This window comes from Sphaeramia orbicularis, chromosome 6 (genome assembly GCF_902148855.1).
Source record: "Sphaeramia orbicularis chromosome 6, fSphaOr1.1, whole genome shotgun sequence".
Lineage (NCBI taxonomy): Eukaryota > Metazoa > Chordata > Actinopteri > Kurtiformes > Apogonidae > Sphaeramia > Sphaeramia orbicularis.
The window spans coordinates 34,550,747-34,576,207 of record NC_043962.1 but is presented as its reverse complement, the minus strand read 5'-3'; the positions used below and the strand labels follow the sequence as shown (position 1 = coordinate 34,576,207).

The window sequence follows — 25,461 nt, the reverse complement described above, 5'->3', positions numbered from 1 at the left end:
TATTTTGCTTATACAGATCTGATTGAAACAACACCTTTCCTACAAAGGTATTGGGAGCTTTAATGCAGTGAGTACAATGGATATCCTACATTTGAGCAGTCCACAGCTGTTACTTTTAAGGCCAACATCTTATTTTACATGAGAATTTGAGGTTTGGCGCTTGCAGGGCTCAGTGTGAACGGTGCTCCCTGATGAGATGTGGCTCTGCAGGCTTACTTAAAAACAGCCTTCAGAGAAGCACTAAGCCCGACTCATTAAAATCGAGGTTAAGTGTCTTAAACAATAGTGGATTAGAGAGGAAAAGTCCATGCTGTGGTTTTGTTTTGCTTAAAAGCAGTGCTGGTGAGTCACTGGTTTGGTATTAGCTTCTAGCATGACGTGACATCATGAGGCTCCTTCTCCTTGATAAGAGTCCATGCACTTAATTCCAATGCAAGCAGCTCTTTTGTAGTTGTTGCAGAGGGCATATCCAGTTATCGGAGCAAAATGAGTGTCTGTGGAGCTCTTTGTTCTGTTCAGCCAGAGGGTTGTCAGTCTAAATTAACAGAAAATTACAAAGACTAAACTGGAATATAATCAGACACTAAATGAATCAGCTTAAAGGTATATGTGGGAACAAAGTGGAAAAACTAATTTAACAATCTGTATGAAGCACACAAATAAACCTACAGCTTTCACAAATCATCTTCTAACATAAACTTAATTAATAGATAAAGAATCTGTCATTTGACTCTTTGCACATCAAAGCCACATTTGGCACATCTTGTCTTGAAGTCTCTCTACCTTAATCATCTATATTGTTAGGTGTATACTGCCATCTTCTGGTTGCCTTAGGTACATAACAGCTTACCTTCCAGGAGTGGAAAACTGCATGGCACAGTGAGTTAAAACGGGCTTTAGCAAAAAACACAAAATACAGGACTAATCAGATTTCAATGGGTTCAGATTTATTAAGAGTCATCCATAATAATAAAAAAGAAATACAAAATCTGTTTTTAAACATGGCTTACAGGTCCACAAATGTTTTTTTTTTCAACCAAACAAAATCTTTTTTTGTTAAAGTGTAAAAATATTTTAAACATACAATAAAAGCCTTCATATTTTTATTAAGTTAAATTAATCTGTCAATTTGGCATAAAATGAAAAACATTTTTTTCCAAAATGGCTCGTTTCCTCCCTTTTGTGTGGCTGCAACATGAGCGTGATTTGAAATGACTTCTGGGGATGGCATGAAAAACTACAAACCACATAAAAGTGCAATCTGTCCACTAAATTAACCATAAATATAGTATGTTTGAAATGAAATGGAAGAAATGAGACAAAGACATACAATAAGTGGGATAAGGAAATTACAAGCAAAGTTAAAATGCAAAAGGTTTTTAGAGAAGATAGTACGAGGTGATGAACATTTTATGGTCTCAGCGGCCTCTGAAATACGCAATCAAAATTAGATTCTCATTTCTCAGTGCTTGTGTTACCGATAATATAAACTAGGCTAAATTACTTCTCGGAAAACAATCATGCAGAGAAGGGAAAATACACTGTGGTCACACAACTGCCCGTTTCATATTCTACTGCTGTGATGGTAGAAAAACATTTGTCAAAATGAAAGCAGGTGATGAAGATATCACTGGCAGGCACTATGGCTGTTCACAAACTCATATCCATGACACACAGATCTTAGAGACTGATGACAGATTCAGAGGAACTCAAAGTATAGTTCAGAGCTCTTGGATTCAGACCAAAATAGTGCTGACGACCTGCTTTGAAGCCACTTGCTGTACATCATACACAGAGAGGAAACAAAGAACAATAGGACTCTTAAAACAAGGGCCTGTGGGTGACAGCTTTCCCATATAAAAAGCTGACTGAGCACAGAAGTGCTGTAATCCCTTCCCAAAGTCATTATGTACACTTATAAAAAACAGAGATGACATGTAAATATAAAAAAGAACAAAGAGAAACAAAATATTCACTCGACACATCATACTCACATGTACTTCATGCAGAACTAGTCATTTTGTTACCAGTCAAAAACACACGAAACAAAGACAGAGACGTGATTTAAAGACACTAAACAGATGATGGATAAGCAGGAGGGAGAAGGAGGTGGTGGTGGGTGTAAACGGAGGTTAATATCAGGGCTACTGGGTACGAGAAAGCCAAAACGTCTACCGCAGGAGCCCTGCCCTGGCTCAGCCCCGGGCCTCTCCTCCACCCTCTGAACCAAAAATACCAGCTGCAGGATCACAGAGTGGGATTAATCCTGGTGAGCGTCTACCACGCAGCCTCACACACCCTCCCTTCTCCTTCTCTCCTGCCTCGGAGGCAGAAGATGCTCCCGCTCTCAGCTCACCAAATGTCACTAAAGTGCTCTCTCTACTACTATGTTAAGCGCTTCACTGAGGTCAGCCAAACATAACAACACAAAGAGTCTTTTCATACATGAACATCTGCATAGCATCAAACAGCAAAAATTCTCAGGCTTCCACCAAAACGTTATCTAACCATTATGTGAAAAGTATTCTCAAAATGCAAAATGATACGTTGTCCAACAGTTGTGTCCAACTTGATTGAGAGGTGTGTGTGCATGTGTTCACGTGTGTGTGGGACATGTTGTGCGTGAGAAATTTGCACAGCTGTGAAGGCAGGAGAAGCTCAAATGTTGGAGACAGCTGTGTGTGTGTGTGTGTGTGTGTGTGTGTGTGTGTGTGTGTGTGTGTGTGTGTGTGCACGTGCGTGTATGTACAAAAGAGTGTGAGACAAGGAGAGGCAGAGAGGGAAGGAGTCCATCCATCTGTGTGTGATGTGAAGCTGCTCTGTCTTCAGCTCAGTACTTTGGGACTTTGGTATAATCCTCCTGGACGACACTTTTGCACAGACACATGGAGAGGATCATCCCAAGGAGCTGCAGGAAATAGAGTTGTCACTTAGTTACAAGAGCTGAACATAACCACTCACTTAAATATGCATCTATCCAGTAAAAACCCTCACATGTAAAGTGACTTCAGGTAAATCTGATGCGGTAGAGCTGAGCCATATGACTACACACCTCATACCTTTATAAGCTTTAGTAAAACAATGATACATGCATACTGTATATTTACATAGAAAATATGAAACTAAGTAACATGAAAAACAATAAACATATGATATTTGCATACATAGCATAAGTTTTACCATAGAGTCAGTTGCACAAAAATATTATTGTTTCTGTAAAAGCGTTCTGCTGACTGTTCACTAAGTGATGCTGTCTGAGGTGGTGAAATAAACCCACACACTGTACATCCTCTGTCATCTCTATGAGAACAGAACCATTTCCATGCAGTTAGTTTACAAGTTCAACCTTTAGACACAAACATCTGCACAAAAGCTAACGAAGTGACGTCTGCATAACCTGATGCCGTGCTGCATTCACTTGTCAAATGTGTATGCCTTTAAAGTCTATAACAGAAAGTTTACATGATAAAGATTTTTGCACCGACTTTGGTGTGAAGTCTTGTTTCTTTTTTCAGTTTGATAACTTATAAACTCTAGCGCCTCAACTTAGTTTTTTGTCTCGTCTTCAATCATGTGGTAAAAATACACGTAGATGGTACATTCACCATTATGAATATGTTATTTCTTTTCCCTTCTGTGACCTAGTACAGAATATATGGTATTTTTACGTTTTCCTCAGGTTACTATTGTTTAAAGAGTATGCACTATATAGTCGCGGAAAAAAAAAAATTAGACCACCCCTTGTTTTCTTCAATTTCTTGTTCATTTTAATGCCCGGAGCAACTAAAGGTACATTTGTTTGGACATATTTAATGATAACAAAAACAGCTCATAAGAGTTTAATTTCAGAGCTGATATCTAACCATTTTCCATGTTTTCTTGATAATAACCAAAATCACTTCAGTTCTTACATCAATAGCTATGGCATTGTACAAACAAAAACAGTGCTTTTAGGCATTCCATGTTTTCTTTTCTGTCTGTTTTAGTCACATGATACACACAGGAGTTTGTACTTGATTGCATAACTATTGTTTTTTTTTCCGCGACTGTACATAGCTTTGGATTTGGATTTTAAGTTATTCCAGCAACTAATGTTTTCTTTGTGAATTAGCTAATATAGTGTCCAAAAATTGTGACAAAACCTACAAATTATCTCTCACAGGCCAAAGATGTTTTCATTAACATGTTTTTAAACAAAATGGACCAAAGAGAAATAGATGTTTACAGTGCACAAGTATGAAATAGAAAGATTTTTCCACTCCACAACCTAAGAATATATGCTTTACTGTCAAAGTAGGGAATCATCACAATGTGGATCTGCAGTTTGAAGGGCTAGGTTTCCATTATTTTTGTCAACTGTTAATAATTTACCTGTTTCTGCTGTAGTCTGAGAAGTTATTGCTTACTGTGACTACTGTTTTGTATTGCTACAGTCATGTCAAATGTTGATGCACAATTCATTTCACACTTCAGCATCAAACCTACCAGGAATCCCCTCATTATTCAGCAAGAAAAACACACAGAAGGGAATTTTTATAACTTTAAAACAGACCTCTTTGCATTAGTGGACTCTCTGAGGCCTCATTATCAACTAGAAAGCATTAGGACAGCATGAGAACTCTGAAATTTACCTCTTGCATGTAGCATGTAGTATTCAGACAAAAAAAATAAACATCAATGAATGAAACATGAAACATGAATAAATCCTTAAGGATAAACATGGGGAAAGACAGATACCTCAACAACTGCCACTCCAACACAGATTCCCAGAATAACTCCACAGTTTTCCAGAAGCCATCTCTCCACACTGGTTATACAGCCCTGGAAGAGAGAACAAGGGAAAAGAGAGGGAGACTGAGGTTAAGAAAGGCACCATAGAGGGAAGGGGGCAGCAGGTCAGGGTGTATATGAGAGATGAATGGCAACATGATCCGAGCCGGACATGAACACAGCCTCTTCAAAACACCACTGTTGGCTTTGGATTGAGTCACAGAGGGGAAGAATAACAGGGCTTAACTGAGCTGAGGAAAACAGAGGGAGAGAGGGAGAGTCTCTGAAACATACAGACCAAATAACAGCACAGTAAGAGCTTTGCCGGTGTTTGAACAAATCACACAGCACAAACAACACGCCTCAGCTGTTGGCATGCACGGTGCTGATTAACTATGACCACAGTGCCACACTGAGCTGGCAGCAGGAGTTACACAACAGGATCTGACCCAACTTATGTAATGTGAAAGGTGTGAGGTCTATCAGAACAATGCAGGCAGATTGAAGCATTGCTCACTGAGCTCAAGTAACACAAAGGAACCCTTACTATGGTCCAGACACGGATATTTTAGATCTTAACATTTATGGTCGGCCAAACCAGCAGTTGCCATGGTAATCAACATCCAAATCAGTATTCCATTGCTGCATTTTCTGAAACATTATTATTAGTAATAGAACGTGACCTGTGGGGAACCAAAGGTTCTAGATGTGGTAGTTTTCATGCTGGGGAGACTTTTGGGAAAAGATGTTAGTCTATATTTTGTAAGTAGTGAAATAAAAATGGTTTGGTAAATCATTCTTTAAAATATAAACAACAATTAATATACACTATTAATACCCAGGCGCACCGGCAGAATGACAGTGTGAGGTACAGATGGGTGGAGGGGGGCTGGCAGGAGTTCTCTGTAAGTACCGGGATGTACCTTACCTATCTCTCTGTGTATATATCAGTCTCCCTCTCTCTCTCTCAAATGTCACTCAGTACACACAGGCTGTATGGCTGCAGGCCCCAATATTAACACCAATATGTCGGGACTGTGGGAGTAAATGCGGCGTTCCAGTTTTAACTTCATTTCCCGTAAAAAAACAAAAAACAAAAAAAAAAACTTAATTTCCCGTCATGCAGCATTGTACTGCACTTCCATGACTGTAAGGCAATTGCATTCCAAAATGACTATTCTCTGAAGATACTGATCCCATCAACTTGGCAAGATATTTAATGTGGACATGGGACTATTCCTCAACTGTAGGTACCAAATTGGCCAGTTAAAAACGTCTCCGTTTGTCAGAATCATACCGACACACAGACACACAGACAGACACAGACACACACACACACACACACACACACACACACAGTCACATACTCAGACATGTGATAATATGATACGATTTCAAGTTACAACTTCACTAGAAAGATGTTGAAAATGTCTGCAATAATTTAAAAATGTATTTATATTACATATTTGTAATATATTTATAATATTTTTACAGTTACTGTTTCTTATCTGGGCATTACTTTTTTTTTTTTACTAGGACCTAAGTAACTAAATTAATTCCACTCATGTTCTTGTACACAATGAAAAGACAGTCTCCTTGACTGCTTGAAATATTTTCTAGAAACTTCAGTGCTAGATATCCTGCAGGAAGCTGGCATTTCACAAATCTCCAATGAGTTTGGACGTTCATCTAAAAACTGTAAAAACTTGGAGCTCTGCCATGTTGGATTTTTTCTTCTATTCTAAATTATTTTAGTGCATACTGCATCCTAACAAAGTAACCTCATTCTCAGTGAAGCTTGAAAACCCCCAGAATGGTATTTGGGACAGCCCTAATTTATGTAAAGTTAAGTTGAGCTTGGTAACATTTATTAAAGAAGAAAACTTGGTAGGTTGTGTAACAAACTTCCAAAAACCTTAATATTAAATTTACTCTGTAGCATATAAAACTAAATGAAATATATTAAAATTAATAACATGCATGACATTGTTTTTATGCATTCACATTAAAACCACAGCCACAGAGTAGAGAACTACATGAACAATAGATAATAATGAATACTAATCAAGTTCACACATTACATTCCGCCTTAGAGCAAAGACAGAAGTGCAGATTAATGAAGCATTATGTACCGTTTCATGGACGGGTAGGTTTGGTGACAGACTCTCACACAGACCAAATTCCTTGATGTCAGAGCCAGGCAGGGACGAATTACGACAAGAACACGGGTAGAGGTTCTGGGTGCTGTTCTTGATCAAAATGTTCTCAGACCAGTTGCCTGGACCAGTCCATCCACAGCACTTCATCTGTTCAAAAAAAGACAGGGAGGGTGTGAGTCCAAAGAATACAAGATCAAAAAAAAAAAAAGTGAGAGAGAAAAGAGAGAAAAAAGCAATTCTGACGTTCAAAACTAGGACTCATAAACGAAGGAAGATGCAAAACTAGAAAATGCAGTGTTAAAGTAAAAGTATTTTCATTGTGTGTTTGAGGCCAATTCCTTCTTGGCTGCTGTTTTAAGAAATAGCAAGGGAAAAAGAGCTTTGGCAAGAGGGAAAGGGAAGGAGATAGAGAAGAAAATCAACTGTGGCAGAGAATCAACTGTAGCATAATATTAAGCAATCATTTCCAGTCTGCTTCAGACCTGATTTTCTTTGCAGAGAGTTGGACAGTTTAATGGGTCACTGCAAAAAAAAATAAAAAATAAAAAAATCCCAAAGCATTTTTCTCACTCCACCCATCTGGTCAGAAATCATGGCCTAAAATTTGAAGATATTCATTTCTGAAACATTGCTTTATGATTCCAACATAAAATAAAGTGAATGGGATTTTGTTTGTGCTCCTTTAAGCAGTACATCACATGAAAACTCAACTCAGTGTGTGTTTACTGATGCAAAGTCCTGGTTATTCACAAAAATCCACAGATCTCTCAGATAAATGTTGGCTTTCTCCAGTGTCCTCAGTTAAAAAGAGTTCCAACAAAAATTACACAGTGAGGTCTGTTGGTAACCCAATGTCACAAAGACAAAGACAAGAGCCTTTAGAGTTTTTCCAACTGTTATTTTTAAAGGCACAAAATGCTTAACTCCACTCACTTCTATTGTACAGCAGAAAAATCTGAAAGATCAAGATCTCAAAACCTTGACATGAACCAAAACCATCTGCATGTGTAGATAACACAAGAGATAAATGTCCTCTTATAATTTGAAGGACGTGACCCTTCAACACTGCAGCATGTCCCCGAAGAGCACAATGAGAAAACTGTGACAAGTACAGAAGAGTAATAAATTTAATTCATTTCAGAGCTCACCATCTAAAAATATCTGCACGTCACTTTAAGAGTCACTTCAGATAACAACTCTGAACAAATGTCATCTGTTGTTCCAGCCTGATGGTGTCCTTGTGCTTGACATACTGTACTGTATGTTCTTGCAAGAAACATCATGGTAGTTTTATTTCTCTCACAGAAGGGAACAGTGATGTTCATTCTTCAGTATGTGATTCTGAAAAGCCTCCTATGAAGTCATGTGTAAATAATGATGAAAAGTCAACTCACCGTCCTCTGAACGTAATCCCAGGTGTGCTCTGTGGTCCTGTTCTGTCCAGTGTAGTTGATTATCATTCCCTTTATGATGTTGGACATCTCATGTTTCAACTAGAAATGACATAAACAATACTTTATCAGTAAGACTAAATTCATACATTATACCAACAGCTCATGTGACTTCAATGATATGCAAAATCAAATGCCTATGGAAGTGTTGGTCTGTGTAGAAACAAAAAAAGAAAAATTATGTATTAGATAAATAGAGAAAAGTATCTGGAGAGCATTAATGACAATAGTCTTTAGTAAGAAAGACAAAGTATTCAAAAATTAAAAAAAAAGACAGTCATCTAGCAAAGAGTTATGAAGTCTCCATTCAGATGACTATTTCATGACAACCCAAACCACTTCATGAAACAGCTATCTGAATAAAAAACTTAAACTTTTTGCTAGAATTATGTTGCGGATCTTTTTTTCTTCCTGAAATACTGTATTTCTCGATATTTGGTGAAGTTAGGGATGTTCTTTGATCATCATAACCACCTCATCACTTATTTTTTAACAGTTAAGATGCATGTTGGCACTTTTAACATGTTAGTATTTAGCTTGATACCTGACATTAGGCAAATGCATGGATGTAGATTATTAGTGGATGCAAAGATTATGAATAGCTCATCTTTTTCAAGGTATAGACAGATTACAGATGTCTGCATGTACCGCAAGCCTTTAATCACTCAACAGTGCACTTACAAATTTGTCTTTGGGTTAAGGATAAAAAGTGCGTTAAAAAAAAACATACATGCTCACACTAAATCTTCATTTCTGCTATAATTTACTAGAAACATCAGAACTGTATGTTTCTGAGGCCAACACCTCGGGTGGTATTGCCTTGTGGAGTCCCATGCTGAGCTGAAACATTGCACAAATGCAGCTAAGTAGGACCATGACTCTGTGTTTATGAGTGTGAGACCACAGAGCGATGGCAGCGATGCATCTTCAGAGCTCTACAGGAGACGAGCAAGGGCCTCGCCCTATTCTGGGAAAGAGCACCACCCTGCCTTGTGGTAAGCCTTAAACACAGGGAGCGCGTCTAGGGTACTGACGCACACGTGTTCTCAGTGAAACACACAAACACACATGACATGCTGCAGGGCGAACAGCAGAAAGGGCAACAGCGGCCTCCACCTATCCTGAGCCATGCAGGAGGGAGTTATCAAAGGGAAGGCTTTTTACATTCTGGGAGGGAAAGGCCATATATAGAACATGAAACTGGTCCAGGGAGTTGGTTTGTTTAAACACAACACTCCCAGTACACACACAGTACCAACAGATCAGCTGATTTATTATACAGTGTATGAATCTTATTACTATTGTTCCAGAATCGAATTGAATTGAATATGTTTATAATAATCACAGCTGTAAGCTTTATGTTGTATATTAAGTAATGTGTGAGACTGGTAATAAATGCTTAGATACCACTTTTCCACTTTAGCACCCAGGACATGTCATGCTATAAATACAATCTGAATTTGTCGTATTTTCAATGCAAAACCTGAAAGAAGAGCTGAATGATGTGACCACACAATTTTTTTCACATGCTATGATGGATGATTCACAAGTTTCATCTTTTTTTAATACTGTACACAAACACAAGACAAAATGCAATTTAATAGTGTTCTTCAAAACTATGCACTTTTTATGTGCACTAACAACACTAAGTCAAAAGATGCACTATTTTAAAAACAATAAAGCATCATTGTAAGGCAAAAATACTGACAATGAATATATTACAAATGAGAAGATATCTTTTTTTTTTTTTTCAAGATTTTGCTATTTTTCCACTTTGCTGAAAAACAAAAACCTGATAAATCCAATTAATGTACCTTCATTCCTAAGTCTACTTATGAATGAACTGACCAATCATTTCCAATGAATTTCATTTCATATTTTAACAATTTAATAATAGAGAGGTGGGCTGTTCAGTGGCACTAATATCTTCTCAAAATGCCTGTATCTATCTAATCACTACTTATGTGTAATATGCAGTTGCTGTTACAGTCAGTACAGTCATATTGTCAGTTATATTTGTAAAGAGAAAAAGCTCAGAAAGGGGCTAAAAAAATCTAAATAATCTGCAGTGGGTTGACCCTGCTGCCTGTAGGAGGCACTGTCTTATCAAAGACAAGTGGAAATTGTTTTACTGTCTAAGATGAAGTAATATTAAATGTACCAATTTGGCAAGTCAACATATGACAGCATTCTCAACACCACTCATCTTACATGTATTCATTTGACCACTTCCACAAACACATTACACGCAAGAACAAACTGAGGGAGAAGTGACACAATGATGGTAACACACAAAGTTTCTTTTCTAGTTGTTACATATCAACCTGCTCGATCTCAGTCCCTTCCATTATGCAACATCACACCAGTCACAAACCAGCATCCTATCACTTTCACTTTGTTGAGCTATTTTACAGTTTTGTCACAGTTACGAGTTATACTGAGCCTTAAATGCACACACAGCTGTGAAGGGGGAAGCAGCAGAGTCCACTAGACTATAGTTGTACCATTAACAGATAAGTTGGTGTGAGTGAGAGAAAGTGATAAAGGGAGGTGAACAAAGATGAAATAAGGACACAGAGCTAGGGCGACAAATAAAACTGTGAAGGAAATATATTAAGGAAACAGTGTCGTACCCGATCCCTTTGGAAGTAAATGAGAACTCCAGCAGTCACCTGAGCGATGAGAATGAGCAGGAGGCAGGTGAAGTACTGTGGAGGGAAACAGGAAATCTCATTATGAAACAAACAAAAAAAACCTAACTAAAACACAGTCTTGGGGAGATTCAGCAAATTTCCCTTCAGGTGATGACATATGAGGGAAAATCCAAAGTTAAATTGTAAAAAAAAAACAAAAAAAAAAAACAAAACATTTACCTCTCGTTTTCAACTGTGATTAATCTGTGTTTAACAATACGTATTAAACTTAATCTCTAAAGCCTTACAAAGGAATAATGCCACAGCCTGTAGTAGTAGATGGTTGTGCGTCTGCTGGGGGGGTCCTCTGCCAGCTGGTCACTGTTGCTATGAGAAGTAGGTCACTGCGGTTCTTCAGTTAACCCCTAGCAGGTTTAACGTCACCGAGGTCATGCACCCATCCCCACTCTTGTTGTACCCCCTAGATCTCACCAGGTTTATCCCTGTCACACCCTCCCACCCCCCAGCCCCTTGTAAATCCACACATGCCGTTTGTCCCCAGCCCACACACAAGTAGAAATGAGAAAGGGCTTTACTGTCAGCAGGAATATATCATGTGTTCTTAACCATGCTTGAGATGCCAGACAGGTGCATTTTGCCTTCAGCCCGACCCCTGAAGCCCCTTGTTGTGTGTGTTAAACAGAATTATTGTTTAACATTTAATTCCTGTACTGAGGACTCAGCAGTAGAAGGATAACCTGTGCAGACTTAAGCCTAAACATATTGCAGTTCACAGACAACCAGAGACATTTTTATAAGTCATACCATTGCACATTCTATTTCCTCTATGGCCATGAATAAACCATGTGGTAAACTAAAGGGGCTTCATCTGAAAATGTAAACTTCCTTTGTGATGAGAGTGTCCTCATTTCAAAGAGTGTGGAATTCCTCACCAGACCCAGCAGGCAACGAATTTCGTAGATAGCTCCTATGCAGCCGAAAAATCCCATGGCCATGGACAAGGAACCCACTCCGATGAGAATGTAGGACGCTACTTTCACCGTGTCTGATGATTCCTCTAGAGAAATTGACACAGAAACACAGAAAAATACAGGAAGAGGTAAGTTACCACAGAACCAATGAAACCTACATGAAAGTTGCACCTGCAGCAACAGCTTTAAATCAACCTCTTGTTGCAAGTTGATTTCAGTCCTTTAACAGAAAAAAATACACAAACAAAACACACATTCATGAATTTTAATGAGAAAAGACATAATACAGTCAAGCCTTCATGTTTGTTGTGCTCTCTTTAACTCAGAGGTAGGCCATGTTCATATAGAAAACCAGTTTGAGGGTTACAGAAAGCAAATAAATGACTCACAGACAAAGCCTTCTGTATTGATTCAGTGCATTTTTTTGTGCTTTCCTCCTACAAAAGATGATTTTAATAGGCCACCAGAGAGAGTTGGACCAAGACAAGTGAATGTGCGGTGAGATTAATTGACTTCCCTCTTTGGTATGTAGAGCAGCAGAGATCCAAGAGGAGGAGGGAACGGGTTGAAATGGAAGATTGGAAGGTTGGAGCAGAGATAAACTGGAGCCATTATGCGGTTGTGTGTTATCTATGCTGGAGGAGCTCCAGAGAGTCCGACTCAGTCTACAGATGAAGCCAGAATTGGAGCTCTGTGAAATGGCTCCAACTCCAAAAGATTGCTGGGCTAAACACACCAACCAACGCTCAGAAAACTCGACCCTAGAAGACTCTGACACACAGCAGCTCCTACACTGAGACTTTATGAACGTACTGTAATGCTACCTCTTCTAATAAATGGTTTAGATGTGGTCAATACAAATTCCCAGGTCATGTACCACCATAGCAGGTACAAAATGATGGCCGATTATCCTACATACTGAAGGTGTCATGAAGATAAACTAAATAAAACTTAATGACTATACATAAACCAGAACATACTGTATTTTGTACATCTAGGTCCGGAAAGTTGCTGCTTGCTTAACTTCTACCAGCATTCTTTGTAGACCTCCTTAGTCTTTTAAGTCCATCACGTACACATACATTATCACAGGATGCAGGCTGTGTCATTATCCAAAGAAAAATAAAGCAATCTGTCAGGCAGGAGAAAACTTTCCACCCAGTCCAGAGTCTTTGGAGTACACAACTGTGAAAGATGTTCACATTAATGAGATTTTAGAAGTAAGCAGACATTTGCTTAAAACAGCATACTGCTATGTATTTCAACTATTCTTCTGCATATACCTTATTTGTTTTTCAAAGTAATACACGTCTAAGCCAGCAGCATTTTTTTTGTTTGTTTTTTTATAAGTATGATGTCCTCAGACACTGTGCAGCCATGACGTAAAAATACACATGTATACACACGGAGACATTAATAACTCACAAAGGGTATGAGTTACCACAACGGTACATGTAGAACTGGTTTAAGAATAATTAAAGATAACAGCAGCTTGATGCTACTTTTGCTACAATGTTTAAGCAGCTAGAAGGTAGTATTTAAAGCACAGGGAGACAAACATGTTATATATATACCCAGCACTGTTCAAGCATGTTATTTCAGTTTCTACTCATATGCAAACACAAAGCAACAGATGTCACAGGTCCCTTAAAACCAGGAATTACCTGGAGGCCCATATAGCAGCAGACTTACTCACTAGGAACTTGAGCTTCAGTAAAGAGACCAAGCAAGAACACTGAATTAAACGGAACATATGGCTTATTGCCAAACCAAAGCATACAATGTGACATTTTAGATAGCAGGATAAAGGATTCATAGTGAGAAAAGATGCAAGCAAAGAAAACAAGACAAGAGGAAACATGGAGAACAAACAGAAGATTACTGTGAGGGATTAGGAGCTGAAACAACACTGGATGACGTTTATAGTTTTTTGGTTTCCATTATAGTTATTAGTTGTGATGTTTGCTGAAAGAAACAGAACTATGAACCCTTGAAGTGGACACTAAAGAGACATAATGAAGATTTGTTTTACTACACTGCAACATCAAAACAGACCTTCCATTTAGATGACAGGCTGTGTACTACGATTATTAACTATGGGAAATAAAATAAGATAGATGTTTGTGTGTGTTTTCCCTGCAGCATAGTGATTAAATGAACACTTGTTCCAGTAAAAACATGCACCCTGGAGTCTGAGCAAGCATCCAATAACACTGACATAACCTCAGAACAATTCTTTCCTGCGAGTTTTTTAGTTTTCATGAGAATAGTTTTATAGCATTAATCTTTCTTTAGATTGACCTTTTCTTCTGACATCATGTAAATAAGTAGTAACCCATCATGCAGCAGACTAGCTGCAGCATCTGTTCTATATACTGAAACGAAAACGTTCTACTGGGTGTATCAAAGTTTCTCAGTAGCACAAACATCTGCCTTTAAAGGAACTGTAGCATCTGTGATCTTCGAAGGTAATTCTAAACTTTACAATTCTCCTGAAGTCAGCGCTGGTCTGGTAACTGTGCAGTTTGGTCATGTAACATGGCAATTTTCCATGTAGGTCTTTGCTAGATATTTTAAAATAGTTCCTTCAGTGGTTTCCAGGCAACTTTCCATTTAAAGAGTCAACAATTACAGTGCTCTTCAAGAAATGGAGGAGCGGCGACTCTTTGCAGGTCCTTCTGTAAACATGGCCAGAGCCACACATTGAGCTTCCATACAGCTGGAGAAAATTATTATCATTATGTACAGATTTAAAACATAAACATAAACTAATCAATGGTGCATTGAGTTGAGTAGGCAAACGCACAAATAACAAGTCTTCTTTTCTCTCTTTAAAACTTTGGAAAGTTTCAGGATTAATCTGCTGCATACTTCCCAACTCTTCTCTGGCAGTTACAGACCTTTCCAAGGCTGACATATGTTTAAACATAAGACAAGCTGTGTTTTGGTAAGTGCCAGAAAGATAAACTCAGAAATTATATCTGTGGGGTAAAATATTAACAGCACCGCAGCCACAGAGGGTTTCTGCAGAGAGGATGTGTTTTAATCTGGAAAATTGGGGACCTAAGAGCAAAACATGCCCCGATTACCCCTGTCTGAAGTCACTGGGACAGCTGCAAAAGCCTCTATTAATGTAACTCATAAAGAATGGAAACTAAAGACACAGATATCCTGTTTATGGTCAGGCAATGGTACAGCTTAGGAGGGAAACATAGAGTATCAATAAACAGGGTGGCCTGAGGCTCAGTGGAGAGTGGCAAAGGGATCTGAGGATGACCTATCCTGGTAAAGGGGTGAAAAATACACAGAGAAGAGGTCATCACGACCAACATAGAAAGGGATATCCTTGGGGTATCAGTGAGGCAGGATATCTGCTATCTCTAAACCAACAGCTGCATTATCACAACAATGGGAATGGAGGGGAAGATGGATACTGTATTGCCTTTAACGTTCTGGATGCCTGACTTTAGATAAGCAAAACCTTGCAGTGATTCCTGACTGGGTAATGACCTTAACAGTTGAAATATGAGCCAGAAGAAGATAGGATTCAGTCTGAGTTGAAGACACAAGGTCAGCTCTGGTTGGTCTCAATGAAAACTCCAGTCTCTTCATAACTTAGTAGTCAGAGCAGCACAAACCTCCAGCCTAAATATAGATTTTTCCAGCTCCACTCAGTCCTTAGAGAATAGCAGCTGGCTAACAGAAACCTAACTAATTCATTTTAGTCCTCCTAGAATTTATACAAACCTCACAGGCCCGTTTAGATAATAATCTAGGTGACAACTACAATTGTTCTGATTGGATTGATGTGCTGCATCAGATCTGTCTTTCACACCACATCACCTGCACATCTGCTTCGAAAGGTGTATCATGGCCCCAGTGGAAAAAAAAAAATGATGAATTTGACTTCCAACTCACGTCAAGTTTCCAGATAATAAATTGAAAGAATTCTTTATAGACTAGTGTTGGGAGAAAACTTCACTGCTGCTCTCAGCAATTCTCCATCTGGGATGAATACACTGCGAGTATTCACAAAGAGATTTATGGCAGCTAAGAGTTTCCATCCATGGTTCCCTGCTTTTTTAGGCGAGGTTAAAACTGGAATTAATTTATATTTTTTCTAGTTTCTTCACATTAAATAGACTAAGGCACATAGTTGTCTCTTACAAAGCTGATAACTAGTGTATCTCTTAACACTATATGGAGGTTTGGTTTCTTTTATTATAAACCGGCATCTGCAAATAGACGTGTGACAACATCTGCGTGAGTGGGAGACTATCTGTGCGCCTCTGCGTTCAGTGGAAAATGTGGGGAAATAAGCTGCTGGTTTCCAACATATGGTGAAACAACCTAAGGCGATAATTTTGTTCACAGTGTGAGTTTGTCAACTCCCCCAATGAACATACCCACCTGGAGCTCCACAGATGTGTTTGTCAGTGTGTGTTTGTATGTCTACAGGGTAGCTTTGGAGTGGTTGCGGAAATGAATAAGTTTTGGTCATGGGTCACATTTTTGGTTCTGTGCTATCGCTTTAATATTACTGGTTTCCGTGGTTACACAGGAATTGGTCCTGTGGGATAAAAACCACATAAACTGTGCTGAGTTTTCCAGGAGTTTTAGGTTCTGACATGCATACTTGATAAACGTTTCCTCTTTCACAGCTGAACCTACATGGATTAAGAGAATTGAATGTATCAGTAAAGTTACAAAACTTACGTAGAACAGCGATGAAGCTCTGGTTATCAAAGAGAACCCATAGTCCGAAGCCCATGATGAGTGCTCCAAAGATCTGTGGGAGAGAAACGGAAAAGACTGAGCCACAGTATGTCATACACTGAGTCTGAGCAAGTGTGTCTAAAGCAGGGGGTTTATTTTTGTTACTTCAGTCTGTCACATCTGGGATTAATCGGATCTTACCTCTTCTTTGTGTCTGAATTTCTTTTTCTCTGATAGCAATGTGCAATAAAAAAGAGAATGCAGCTACAGAGACCCGGTTTTCTTTTATCCCCACGCCATGTTAAGTAACATTTAATCAACAAGAGAAATCATTATTCCTGTTTTGGAGTATTTGGACATTGGCGCCTGAAAGCCTCCGAAAATGATCAGTGTTACCTTGTATCCCCTTTGTAATGAGGTTATGAAGTTCTATGTAATTAAGAGGGTCCTTGTTTAGAAGCTGTGGGGCACTATAATGGGGACCAAATTCATAGATGAGAGACTGTTGATTCACCAACTTCCCTCCTTCTATTGCCACCCCTCCCCAACCCCACGACAGTAATTAGAGCTGTTCATTTAGAGGGACTGTGGAGTACCCGGCAGTCATCATTAGCCCACCACTTCCTGGCCTCTACTAGTCTAATGTGTCCACATGGACAAACACTGACACACACGCTTCCTATTAGACACCAGTTGAGTGTTCACATCAAAAGGTCTGCATCAGGTTTACAGCCGCAGACTCACTGGAAAGGTCTGGACATCCTTGCAGACTCAGTTTTAGGAGTCTGGGGATTTTATCGACCTCTGGACTTTATGTTGTGACCAGTGTGAGAAAGGAGGTAACAAACAGAAACCAGGTGCTGTTGTTTAGACTTGTCTCTCACCCTGGCACTGCTACAGCCCCATTTCCCTATCTATCTCGGATTATTCCTGGCAATATTTGAATAAGCATCTTTATCCAAATATAATCAGCCTCTCAAATGTGACAGTTTTCTGCAGAAGCACCACAGAATACCTGTAATATCTGTCCATCTTAGGTAAACAAAGCTGCTGCTGAGAAAGTGATTCTGACAGTGCATTTGCATACATTTGCAATTACTGTGGCATGTCAGCAAAACAATGATGAATAAATACGATTACTTACAAAAAAGAGGAGGTTGAAGAGGAACAGAAAGTACTTGGTGACTGTGATGCATCCTTTCCCCATGGCTGCACTTCTGAAAGACATTAGATTATTCAAATTAAAAAAATACAAATATTTGTTGGATAAATTAAATATTTAACAGTGATTTAAAAAAAAATGAAGGACAGGAAAGGGTAAATGTGTGAGTGAGGTAAATGTAAAATACAAATGTAACCTGTCCTAAAAATAGAACCGGAGACACCACGACCCAAGTGAACCCAATCACTCTGTCATGGGCCTTCCTGTAAAAGTGTAAAGGTCCTTTTTAGATACTTGGTATATGGGTAAAGATAAACTTAACTTTAAAGATGACAAATGAGACAAACAATTATTGTAGATAGCAAAGAAAAAAGAAATCACAACATAAAAGCTAGCTTTATGTCAGTCTTGCCTTAATTGTGAATGAGTCACAGGAAAATCTGCACAGTTGGTTCCTGATTAAACACAGCTTTAACCTTCAAAGCAACACGGGTTTAATTCATTGACAACAAACACGTCTCTCCATATTAAATAGCCCAACCTACATTAAACCACACTTTTATTAGACAACAACTGGTCTGTTCTTTTACAATATTAAACAATATCGTTTCGGGAGCTTTTGTGAGCAGGCTTGTTAGCAAATCCATTTTTATTCTTGACAAACAAGAAGAACCACCCTGGCAAGACGGATGGGAGAGAAGACCACCACAAAGCACAGCTCGGTTTGCCATGATGACTATTTGCAGACCATGACAGCTCATGTGGTTAAGCATGCTATTGTCATCACAAACAGAAAAAAACTACATTGATCCACTGTGTTTACAAGGAGCAATAATCTTACAGCAAAACACACAATTTAACAGTCAATTCTAATACGTAGTTCAGGTCAAATATACAGCATGAGTAGTTTATATAGCTCTTGCAGCTAAATTCAGTGCATCTGGCTTATGTCATCACACATGACGCAACTAATGTTTGTGAATCAGACTTTTAGAGCAAGCTGTGAACAGAGCTGTCTGAAATGTTACGCTGGGACATGTTACTGTGACGTTTGTGTTGTTTTACTGATAAATTTATCTCACACTCATCTGCAGTCGAGGTTTATATTTGCATATTTGCAGCTATGACTGCATAGGCCTACGCACACACAGTATGAGTGCTTTCAGTTAACAGACAGACTTTTCTCTGAGTAACATTTTCCTCTGAGAAACACCTGTAAACCAGGCCAGCACCACACACACTGTACACTAGGAACACTTTACGAAACTCTCTGGCAACATGATTCACCCTGAGCTCCACCAGTCCAAAGAAAATATTTACCACAACCAGACCTTTTCCTACACTGGGAGCACTGAAAATATAACTAGCCATTGTGGTTATTTGAGGAGTCTGAAAATATCTTATGAAGACAACTCCCTATGTATCAGATGACAGGCTGTCTCTTTTACACATCTAAACTGTAGTTTCTTCTCAAAACCTGTATCACATATCATTTAGTGCTATTTTAACATTTTCTAAAAATTAAAAATACATAAGCCTTCACCTGTGACTTTCAGTTCTTCTTCCCACAGTTTTATTTTCAACTGTAACTCTTTCTTTGTTTCGGTAAACATCCTCTTCTCATTTTGAAGACAAGTACACTGTACTGTAAATAACTGCTGTGTCGTAGCACATCCAGTTATCTGCAAAAAACTCTGACTAAACAAATAAAGCATATTTATCTTGTAAACAAGCCCCAGTTGCATGACTGGACTTTTTTAATGCACTTCAGTTGATTAGCAGAGTGTCTGTGTGTGCACCTAATTGCATCAATTGCATGAAAAGAGGAAACACAATAAAACCCTATTTCAATGCCAAGTGTGGTATTTAAATAAGGCAACACTATTCTAAAATACCATTTACTTACCACTTGTATAACAATTGTGTAAAGCAATTGTATGTTCTTCAAAACATCTAATACTTCCAAATAATTAACTGCTCTCTGGATGGAAAGTTAGTAATAACAACCATGCAAATGTGACCATACAAATGAAAAACACTGTACTCTATTCTTTAATTTTCCCTTGGTTTTCTTGATGGGTTTAAGCTTTATTGAGAATCAGTAGCATTAGCAAATAAAAAACAGTTGACTTAGTATCAGTAGTAGTAAACAAACACATTTGCTTTTATGCGTACTTGATAACCTAAATACAAACACAATTTCGTGTTAACAAACCTGAACCCTGTACAAAGCCCCAATCTTGCAGCAGATACCTCTACTAAGCAGATAATCCTTAAAGGAGATTGCTGCCATTTATGTCTAGATGGTGAGCAGTAGTGCAGATTAAAAAAGGCTTAGATATGACTACCATTGTTTGGTGACTGAGCCTAGTCTATCTGGAAATAATCCACAACAACACTGCATCATTGCAACTTATTATATTTCACAAACAGTAAATAGTCTAACAGGTCTAGCCCACTTCATTCAGAATCAGGACATTAACTGCTGATGTTGACGATAATGCCAAACCATAAAGACACGTCAGTGGATAATTTTGCAGAACTTCAATGTGAGCTCGAATGCGGAGCAAACGATTCACATTATTTTTTTTTGCTGAAGACATACGCAAACCAATTCGCACTGGACTCCCTGAAAGCAAAGACAAATGTGATCCAAAGTCAAATGAAAGGGTGGAAGAGGGCAATGGAAATTCAAAGCAAAGCCAAACAGCTATTTCAAGGGCCAGTGCCATTATGTTGTTGTACAACAGCTATTCATAACGGTACAGAAATCAAAAAGAACGCTGATTTTTTTTCCTGAAATGGGACAATAGAAACAGGTTGGGGGAATGTCAGCCTTACTGTGCAAAAGCTACTATATGTACAGAGACAGACGTGACATGCCCAAAGAAAACTGCAAATGAGTCAAGTCAACTGAACCCTTCAAGCTCAGCCACCTCATGGAGACTTTTCCCCACTTTTGTCCTGTTTCCGTTCTTGTGGTTTGGCATAAAATTTAGCACAACTATTGTTTCACATGCCTTAAAAAGTATGTTCAGATGGTGTTTGTTTACAGTGGAAAGAGGCAGTTTAGAGTATTAATAGTAGGGATGATTATGAAGACAACGTGAATGGCAGATGGCATCTAGCGTGTTTTTAATGAACTCAGTTTGTATCAACTACAGAGCCTTTGTTTACAAAGTTAAGGGATGTGCCAACCTCCATTCACCACTGTCTCCAATGATACTCCTATATGACCCATTTAAAGCTGTAAGGCCACTTCCCTGGCACTAACCTGCCTGTTCCATCCTGGTACTAAAGCCCTTAATACTATGCTTTAACATCTGCAACATTGTGGCTTATCCCTCCACACAGACAGGATGTAGCTCATTGTCTACAGAGGCATTTTTGTGTGCTAAACTGAATCAGTGAGCATTTTTGTTTCAATGGGAGGAAAGTTCAGCTCTAGGAAACAGCATCATTATACTTACATACATTTCTAGACACAGCTTTTGGCTTAACTTAATCATTGTGATTAATACTGTAGATTGTAAGGGTGGAAAATAGTTGCTGTTCTTGCCTACATACATAAACATTTCCATGTATGTGTCATGAAAAATCTCTAATCTATGAGAATCACGTCTATCCCCACCAAATTCTTTGAGATGAAGGGAAATTCCCTTTCATCATCAGTGGGAGCACTATATGACATAAAGCAGGGGTGTTAAACATGTGGCCCGGGGGCCAAAACCAGCCCACCAAAGGGTCAAATCCAGCCTGTGGGATGAATCTGAAGATATAAACAATCAAGGCTGTTGCACTCATTTTAGTTGAGGTTCCACATTCAGCCCAATATGATCTAAAGTAAAATAATAGCATAATAACCAATAAATAATGAGGAGAAAAAAACTCAATTTTTCTTGGCAGCTCTTAGAGGTTCAACTGGACTTGTTTTGCCTCAAAAGAGCAAAACTAGTCCAGTTGAACCTAGAAGAACTACCAACACCAATAATGAACTAGGCAAATGAGAAATTAAATGAGTAATTGTTCTTATTTTAGTTCCAAACTCCAAATTTTTAACAGTATTATACCTGTTACCAAATGTTTGTAATGGACATGTATAAATGATAAGTTGAGGCATAATATTGTTGAAATTGCACTTATTAAAAAAAAAAAAAAAAATCAGGTTGTTCATGTTATTCACATTTTTTTGGTTTGTTTTAAAGTTTAGTTTGTATTTGTAAACATTTTCCTCATTGTAATTTTACTTTTTCACCCTAAAACATAAAGAAAAGCGTGGAGTTGACATTATTTAAAGGTTATTATGTTATTACTTTACTGGTCCAGCCCACTTCAGATCATATTGGTCTGTATGTGGCCCCTGAACTAAAATCAGTTTGACACCCCTGACATAAAGGGTTCAACTCCAGGTTACTTTCCATCTCTAGAGGAAGTAATGTGTTTCTGTATACAAGTGAAGACAATAAGACAAAATGCAACTAAACCAGCAGTAAAAGTGAAGTGTGAATATTCCATCTTAACCTGCTTGAGAACCACATAGCCACAATGCCCCCTCATGTTGTATGTGAGATGCAGAGCACTGGAGTAATAGGGTATTACATCACATGTGGGGTGGCCTCTTACGCATTTCTTCTTTTGGTTTTTCCACTGAAAAGTCTGTACAGCTATCAAAACCCCTGTAAACCCCCCTCATACTCATTCTGTCCCTTTACAAAAACTTTATGTCCTTCTCTAATTGGTATTGTTGTTTTCTTATTTCATCCCTGCTGCCATTAGACTGTTCAACACCTTTACTCTAATGACTGATGATGGCCTGTTTATTCTGTTATTTGTTTGGGTGACTTTCCCCTGGCCATCAATAAAGTTCATTTGTATCTTTTTCTGTGTTACTGTTAACCTGTTGAAAGGAAGAATTAGGATGGGCAACATCAACAGTGCTCTATTAACCCCCAAAATTTTTTAAAAATCACAGGCAACCAAAAGCATCTACTGATCTAAAATATTTAATAACTTCTGAACCACTAAACTTATCAATACATGTAAATAATGTAGGTAAAATACAGTCTCTCAGTTTTTCTTCATCATCAGATATGACTCATTTTGAAGCCATGTGGCAATGTGGAACCATCATAATCTTCTGAAACATTAATTTTTCAATAAAACCCAACTAGTCTGTGAAATGACAGTGGATGTAAATGTTTGTTTTTTTGTTCGGTTAATGATATTTTACCGAAAAACTCTGTTTTCTTCAGTTTACTGTTGTGATGTAATAACCTTTGAATTTACTGAACTTAACATGATAATGAAGAGGATAATATCATAATAAATAGTGCTAAATCACTTAGGAAAGTTTACATGTAGAGAAAAAATCATGTAGAAGAGACCACAAAAAAGTTCTAGGACTTTAAGGATTAAATAGCACATTATAATGAGATAACTCACATATATGATTGGTTTTAAACAAATAATACACAATTATTCAGTGTATTTCTGTCAAATTTGTCAAATTGGGTTGATTTCCTTATTTAAGTGAAGACACGTCTCCTGTCTGTAACATCACATACATTTAACTCCTCTCTAGATACTAAGCCATAATACTAAATAGCACTTTTTTCCTTTTTAGTCCAAATCTACTTGACTATTTAACTTCTTCTAAAACATTACTGTCAAATGTTCAGTCCTTAAACTGAATATGCCGGTAAAATACACATATTAGTTTACATTGACCACGCCAGTTCACTTCTGTTAATAATTCACAGACTTCATCCGATAACTGTAACTGTCTCTTTACATAAACTGCTTTAACTTCTTCTTTAATACTTTTTTTTTTTTTGCCTGGTTCAGTATAAATGTGTTCTTTGCCTGTTGGTCTGAGGCTCGAACTGAAACACTTTCTAAGTACAGACATGACGGAGGACTAACTTTCCATCTCGCTCATGTTTCTTTCTTTCTGGAAGTTTCTGATACTCGTGAACCACTTACTTTATCGTCTTGTTCCAAAGTAGACCCAGTTGTGTGAGGAGTCCGTCAGTCCTGTGTCGGTCCGAGTGGAAGAGACTGAATTGTGTGTCTGAGCTGTGGAGAGAGAAAAAAGCCCAAGCGTGTTTGTGGAAGTGTGTGTGTGTGGGAAAGTCCTCACACACACACCCTCGTGCGGCCGTGCTGGATAATGTTTAACCCCCTCGTGCCCGGGCCCGCGTGTATTTTAGTGAGTATTTATTTTTTATTTCTATTTTTATTTATAATAGTCTCATATAGAAAAAGTTAATGTTCTTCATGGGTTTTAAACACACTTAGTCTAATTTCGAGACTGTAGTATGGAAATAGTGCACGAATGATATGTGTTTATATAGTAGTATAGTATATGTGTTTATCTCTGTTTTGGGGTACTGTGGGATCAGCTGCATTAGGCTACATTAACCCTTTGAGATCTTCTGTGCACAGCCCCACCACTTCCTGAACTTCAGGTAGCTCCTTTATTTCCTGTCTTTCATTATTAGACACACTGATTAATCCAGTTGTGTCTGACCACAGTAGTCACAACAAGAAGTAGCAGACAAACCTGGATTAATCAGTGTGTCCAATAATGAAAAACAGGAAATAAAGGAGCTGACTTAAGTTCAGGAAGTAGTGGGGCTGTGCATAGAACCCATTCCCCAAGTCCGCATAAACTCCAGGACTTGATCACTACACCTGTAAGTGTATGTGTTTTGAATATATTAACCCTATATTTAGGCCGGTGTTCTAATATCCTTTTAGTCACACTCATACTGCTAAGCACAAAAAGGTGGAAGCCCTAAACTATGTTATATATTGATAATATATTCTACTTTCAGAGAAGTTAGATATTATATTCTACTTTCAGAGAAGTATGTTAGATATTATATTCTACTTTCGTATTCTACTCTCAGAAAAGTATGTTAAATATTATATTCCACTTTCATGCCTACATCTGACATAATTATTGATATCAAAACAAATTAGTCTTATCCCTTTAAATATCAGATCAGGTCTTTTCAATGTCAAATACTCTCACTCATACTACCAAGCAAAAATAATGTGCTCTTTATTTACCTCAGTTTGTATGGGTTTCAGTTGGCACATTTTTGTGCTTAACACTATGAGTGTAACTTTTGCTCAAATACAGTGTCATACAGACTTACTGGTGGAGCTGAGTTGGAAATAAGATAAAATAAAAAAAATACCCAATCTTGCCATATGCATGAACTCAGACAAAATTATCAAAAAATGAAAACTGAAAAGCACGTAAAATGGACACAACAGTCCCTAAGGGTTAGTTAAGTATAGTTTTAGTAGTTTTCTTTCTTAAAAGTGAAATATCACCCAAACTCATATGATCGCACAGAAACAGGCTTAGATTCCATGTCTTTTTTTTTAACCTATTATAATTATCAAACTATCTATAACCCCCATATTATGATAATCGAGTTTAATTTTTAAGTACACTGATGATCAGCATCATGTTTCTATACTTCAGATTAGTATTAATTTCTTGACACTTGCTTTTTTAAAAGATACTTTGTAAGACAAAAAATCTTGTTTACCACCATGAGTTTA

General features: G+C 38.0%; 1 protein-coding gene across 4 annotated transcripts; it reads right to left on the bottom strand.

Annotated features, from left to right (window-relative positions):
- Positions 1-934: 934 nt before the first annotated feature.
- cd82b (CD82 molecule b) lies at positions 935-24,018 on the bottom strand. Of its 4 annotated transcripts, XR_003935620.1 has the most exons (10): positions 23,866-24,018; positions 17,866-17,938; positions 16,722-16,794; positions 11,967-12,091; positions 11,014-11,088; positions 8,324-8,422; positions 6,903-7,076; positions 4,738-4,821; positions 2,746-2,908; positions 935-2,695 (listed from the first exon to the last, which is right to left on the bottom strand). XR_003935620.1 is itself a non-coding variant. In XM_030136530.1 (9 exons), exons 2-9 carry the CDS (start codon positions 17,926-17,928, stop codon positions 2,831-2,833), a joined length of 771 nt encoding a protein of 256 aa, XP_029992390.1. In that variant the 5' UTR covers positions 17,929-17,938; positions 23,866-24,018; the 3' UTR covers positions 935-2,830. The 4 variants fall into 4 exon arrangements, 3 of the variants coding, with proteins under 3 accessions (XP_029992390.1, XP_029992392.1, XP_029992391.1); XM_030136530.1 differs by having other exon boundaries at positions 935-2,908; XM_030136532.1 differs by having other exon boundaries at positions 935-2,908; positions 17,866-17,935; positions 23,866-23,982.
- Positions 24,019-25,461: the final 1,443 nt, after the last annotated feature.